Genomic DNA, 6,000 nt, shown 5'->3' with positions numbered 1-6,000 from the left:
TCAAGGCTTAAAGTAGACATAGATTGATGGTGTACTTCAAAGGCGGAAGAGACACTTCTAAGAGTTTTGAAAGAACTGCTGCTACTTGTCTATATTACATCTATTGTACCTTTCAAGAGAATTATATGTTTAAATACAATAAATGAAAGTTTCCAGAAATAGATATAAATACGGTGGAAGAATGCTACCATGTCTTAAACCTGAATCACCTTAAAGAAGCAAAATGAGATTCAAACTCTTAAAATTCTTTTGTAAAACATTTAAAGTGTATTTTATTGTCATCCTTTATGGCTTCTCTAACTGTCCCATATAGTAATAAATAGTTGCAGAAGAAAGGAAGGAAAAAAAGAAGGAGGGGAGAAAGGAAGGAAACTACTTGAACACAGGACTGGCTAATCCATTTTTAAAAAATGTAGTTTCTATTTGTAAAAAAATTAGAAGAAGCTGCAAAAATATTACAGAGGGGTCCTGTGTACTTCTTACCTAGATTCCCCCAATGCTAACATCTTCCACAACTATAGGCCAATTCCTTTTTGTATTCCAGTGTCTCATAGTAGGTGTTCAGTGTTGATTGAATGAATATACTTTTGTATAGAAAACTAATATTATCATCTATTGATTTAGCAGATTAGTTTATTTATTTTATTTTATTACCTTTGAGTAGGTAATTCAATAGGTACAAAGGTTACACAGCAAAAAGTAGGTATCTCTCCTTTCCCTGCCTCCCAGTCACCCAATGGCAATCATTTTTTTGTTTCTTATGTCTCCTTCTACACATAGTTAATGTTTGCAAACCTTCATGTATCTATTGTCTCCTCGCCACCCATCCCCATTGCAGCATACCATATGCACATCTTTCTCACGTAGCAATATGTATTGGAGATCATTCTATATAAGTTCATAGAGTGCTTCTTCATTCTTCTTAATGGCAATTTAATATGTGCTCCATAATATATTAAATAGCTGTACTATAATTTATTTAACTAATCTGATATTGGTGGGCATTTAGGTTATTATTAAAAACAATATTGCAGCCCTGGCTGGTTTGGCTCAGCGGTTAGAGCATCCGCCTGCGGTCTGGAGAGATCCGGGTTTGGTTCCCGCTAAGGGCATGTACCTCGGTTGCAGTTTGTCCCCGGCCCTGGTTGGTCGTTGGGTGGCAGCCACTCCATGTGTCCCTTTCACATCGATGTTTCCCTCTCTCTCTCTTCCTCTCTCTCCCTCCCACACTGTACAAAAAATGGAAAAATGTCCTCGGATGAGGATTAAAAAAACAAACAAACAAAAAACAATATTGCAGTGAATATCCATGTCTGTTTTTATTTTGTACATATATATCTTTATATATATATATTTAGCACACATACACATGTATATGTATATATTTAGCACTATATACACATACACACACATAAGTATTTGGATTATATATATAGTCTCTTTGGGTACTAAAGCATGTTTATAGACTTGAAATCCCTGATGATCCCTTCCCTACTTGATAATAGAAATAGAATTTTGATGGCAGAAAATTTCCTGAAATTTTGTGTGATTTTTGGCCTAAGTCAATGAAATTTGCCAAAGGTCTGGCAGCTTTAACTGATGCTGATGCACCTGTTGTTGGTTATTTTCATCTGAGTCTGATAAGTAGAGAAAGGAACAAGATAAGTTCTACTCAGGATGGTCTGCTAGGGATGTGTCATGAAAGATAATGAACGTGCATTACTTTTCTTTACTCCTATCACTTGATCCAGCTCGCTTATCCGGTCCTTACTCCTAGCCAATGGGTCTTATCTTTTATTTGAAGTTCTTTTCCGTCTCTCCTTACTGCCTGCCAGATTTTGGTGAAATTTCATTACTCAGTAAATATCTCCATTTCTAAACAGCTTTATACTGCTGAGAGATAAATTATGTTACCTTTGTGTTGCTGGGCTGTGTCTTATTAACCATATCTTTCTTTTCTTTAAATAGAGCAGGAGGGAGGAAGGGAGGGAGAGAGAGAGGGAGAGGAAGAGAGAGAGAGAGAGAGAGAGAGAGAGAGAGAGAGAGAGAGAGAGAGAGAACCCCGACAGGGGTCAGGGATTGAACCTGCAACTGAGGTACGTGCCCTTGACTGGGAATCGAACCTGTGACTCTTTGGTCTAATGGCTGAGCCAAACCAGCTAGGGCAACCATATCTTTCTTGAAGCAAAATTTTAGAAATTGAAACACGTTTCTTTTTTAACCCTTATCTGGGTTTTTTTTTTTATCCTCACCCGAGGATATTTTTCCATTTTTTGTACAGATAGCGTGGGAGGGAGAGAGAGGAAGGGAGAGAGAGAGAGAAACATCGATGTGAAGGGACACATCGAGTGGCTGCCACCCGCACGACCAACCAGGGCCGGGGACAAACTGCAACCGAAATACGTGCCCTTAGCGGGAACCGAACCCGGGTCTCTCCGGACCGCAGGCCGACGCTCTAACCGCTGAGCCAAACTGGCCAGGGCCCTTATCTGGGTTTTCATTGAACTCCATGTTCAGAATTTATTTTGGTCCCATGAAGTCCAGTGTTCCTAAGCAGCTGTTAGTTAACAAGCTGCCCCAAATATCTGCAAAATGGAAGGGATACATGATGATGAGCTTATTGTTAAGTAATTTAGTAATTAATTCATGCAACAAATATTTTTTGAGTGCCTACTCTGGGCCAGGCAGCCTTGGCCTAAGTCAGTGAACAAGACAAGGTCCTAGCCACTATAGAGTTTGTTCTCTGGCATGTGTGTATGTGGGGTGTGGAGGAGAGACAAAAATAAATAAGCAAATTATTTTGTATGTTAGAAGGTAATAAGTGCCACAGTGGGGGTAGGGGAGAGGGGGTGGATGGGGCAGGCTGAGGGAGGTTGGGAGTCAGGGACAGGGTGTGCCTTGCCATTTTAAATAGAATAGGCTGGGTAGGCCTTGCTGAGGGTGTGATATTTGAACTAAGATGTCAAAGAGCAGAGAATATCCTAACAAAGTATCCTGTGTGCATGTATGTGTGAATTGTGCATGAAAATACCAATAATGACTTTGAAATTTTTTAACATTATATTGAGATATAATTAACATACATTAAATTCACCCTTTAAAGTATACAATTCAGTGGTTTTAGTATGTTTACAGAGTTGTGCAACCATCACGGTTATCTAATTCCAGAACATTTTCATCACTCCCAAAAAGAAACACATTAGCAGTCACTACCCATTCCTGACCCCCCAGCAACCACTAATTAACTTTGTCTCTGTAGATTTGTCTATTCTGGACATTTCATATACACAGAATAATGCACTATAAGGTCCTTTGTGACTGGCTTCTTTCAGGGCATAATGCTTTCAAGGTTCATCAATGTGTCAGTACTTCATTTCTTGACAAATAATATTCTATTTTATGGATATACCACATTTGTTTATCCATTCATAAGCTGATGGTGACCTTGAATTTTATTTTATTTTTTTTCAAAAAATTTTTTTCTCTTCACTGGTTTTTAGAGAGAGGAAGGGAGAGGGAGAGAGAAATAGAAACATTGATGAGGGAGAACACTGACTGACCGCCTCCTGCATGCCCCCCACTGTGGATTAGGCCCACAACCTGGGCATGTGCCCTGACCTAGAATTGAACTGGTGACCTCTTGGTGCATGGGTCAACGCTCAACCACTGAATCACACCAGCCAGGTATGATCTTTAATTTTATATAGTGCAAAGTATCATGGATGGCTACTGTAATTGGTCTCCCCCATAAGAACTGGACTGTGCTACCTAGGGGGATACTATTGTCAGGACTGATGTTGCCCAGTTCCAGTTAATACTAGTTAGGCTTGGTTCTGGAAAAACTAACAAGCCATTAAACACAGATCCCTGCTTTCCCAGGTACCTGGATCTGAGCAGAAGTTCTGGGTGGTCCAAATGTGGCAATGTAGATCTGTGGGTTCTTTTCAAGTGTATTTTCTATTTCATGTTTTGAACATCTTTTTTTTTTCTTCTACTTTAAAATGCAAGCCTTGGTAAGTTGTTTACCCAAGACAGATTCTCAATTAGTTTCTTTCTTTTTTCTTTTTGGTCTTTTTTAATATTTTGGGTGTGGTAGCAAGTAGAAGCAGATCATCCTAATCAAATATTTGCATATATCTGGACAAAGCCATTCTGCTGGGTGAACGAAGACTCCACAGAGGAAGTGGGAATTGCATCTGAATTTAAAGGAGGGTTCCATTCTCAGGGAGGACTAGATGAGGAAGGAAATGACATGTTCCTAAGAGGGGCAGGGAATTAAAAGTTTATCTTCTGGGTGACTGGGAATCCTTAGGCCCTGTTGCACATGTCTTCGGTACATTAACTTGGCAGCCATCAATCTGTGCATAAGGGGTGATGGTGTTGGAATCTTCTGGTCTTCTGCACACAGTGAAACTCAAAGTTTCAGAACTTCTCTCTTGAGAAGGGTGTTTGAGTCACAGTCTCTGGGGCTGCATAAAAATGAACTCCATTAAAATCCAAAGCTAACTGTCCAGTCCTACCCAAACACCGTTGAGAGTAACTAAGCGACACCGGTGCAAGAGCTGGACAAGTCGCAGCATGGCCAAGCTACCATCGGCCCCTGACCACCAGGGCCTTTCCCATTTCATCCTGGAGGTGGTGGTGAGAGTGGAGGGTCGGGTGCGGGCGCCCTGCTCCCGGGCAGGAGAGCAGGGGGAGCAGGGAAAGACAGGACCCTCCTCATTCCTGTACAGGACCAGGAGGCGTGGGGCCCCCAGAGAGGATGCATATCGCTCCATAGCAGGATGCAATCCCCATCCCCGCCAAACTCTGGCAACAGCTAAGAGAAACGTCCCTGGTGGAAGACTAAGCGCGCAGAACTCTAGCGGGAGTGAAGGGGCGGAGCGTGAGCGTGGAGGCGGAGCGAGGGGCGGGGTAGAAACGACAGGGGCGGAGCGAGAACGAAGGGCGGAGCAAGACGGTGGGCGATGGGCGGGGCAAGAACAATAGGGTGGAGTGCAGTCGGGGGCGGAGCTGGGAGAGGGGGCGGAGCGCAGGCCGGGGCGGGGCGAGGGTGGGGGCGTGCCGGGCTGTCGGGCCCCGCCCCCCGCAGGCGCGCCCGCCCCGCCTTCTCGCTCCCCCGGGAGGCCGCGGCGGTCGAGCGCGAGGAGGGAGGGGAGAGCGGGTCACGACGCTTTTGGGGCGGGGATAACCCCTCACGTGGAGCAGATGAAAGGGCCGCGGCGCGACGGCCGGGGGAGCCAAGCCGAGCCTGCGACCCACAAAGCCGCCGCAGCCGCCGCCGCCGCCGCGATGGGGCTGTGAGGCGTCCGCCTGCACTCTGTCCTCCGCCGGCCCGCGACTATGCCCGGCCGCGCCCGCCCTCCGCGCCCTCCCGCCGCAGGACCATGAGGCCGCGCTCGGGCGGGCGCCCAGGGGCCCCGGGCCGCCGCCGCCGCCGCCTCCGCCGCCGACCCCGCGGTCCCCGCGGCCCCCGCGGCCACCGCCTGCCGCCGCCGCCGCCGCTGCCGCTGCTGCTCGGGTTGCTGCTGGCGGCCGCGGGGCCCGGCTCGGCGCGGGCCAAGGAGACGGCGTTCGTGGAGGTGGTGCTGTTCGAGTCGAGCCCGAGCGGCGACTACACCACCTACACCACCGGCCTCACGGGCCGCTTCTCGCGGGCCGGGGCCACGCTCAGCGCGGAGGGCGAGATCGTGCAGGTAGCTGCCCGCCACCCGGGCCCCGCGCCGCCGCCGCCACAAGATGGCTCCGGGGGCTGCGCCCGCCGACCCCGCCGCGGGCTGGCGGGCGGGAGGGGCGGCGAGGAGGCCAGCGGCATCCCTCCCGGGCGGGAGGGCAGGCTGGACGCGGCCTCCGGGGCGCCGAAGCGGGGGGCAAGCGCACGTGGGGGCTCGGCCTCCTGTGAGTCCCGGGGCAGCGAGGAGAATCCAGGGTCTGGGCACCCACGTTGGGGCGGGCCCCGTTGGGCGGATCGGGCATTTTGCTTTACCTCAGGTGGAAGTC

At 48.1% G+C, this 6,000-nt stretch overlaps 1 protein-coding gene across 1 annotated transcript in view; it reads left to right on the top strand.

The window, feature by feature from the left end:
• The first annotated feature begins 5,387 nt into the window (after nucleotides 1-5,387).
• ZNRF3 (zinc and ring finger 3) overlaps nucleotides 5,388-6,000 on the top strand; it is a 164,210-nt gene continuing 163,597 nt past the window's right edge. The window contains exon 1 of the mRNA XM_036276411.1: nucleotides 5,388-5,696. Within this exon, the coding sequence (XP_036132304.1) occupies nucleotides 5,388-5,696 (309 nt within the window). The remainder of the gene's footprint in view (nucleotides 5,697-6,000) is intronic.

Source organism: Molossus molossus, unplaced genomic scaffold (genome assembly GCF_014108415.1).
Source record: "Molossus molossus isolate mMolMol1 unplaced genomic scaffold, mMolMol1.p scaffold_m16_p_22, whole genome shotgun sequence".
NCBI classification, from domain to species: domain Eukaryota; kingdom Metazoa; phylum Chordata; class Mammalia; order Chiroptera; family Molossidae; genus Molossus; species Molossus molossus.
This window is presented reverse-complemented; position numbering and strand designations above follow the sequence as displayed.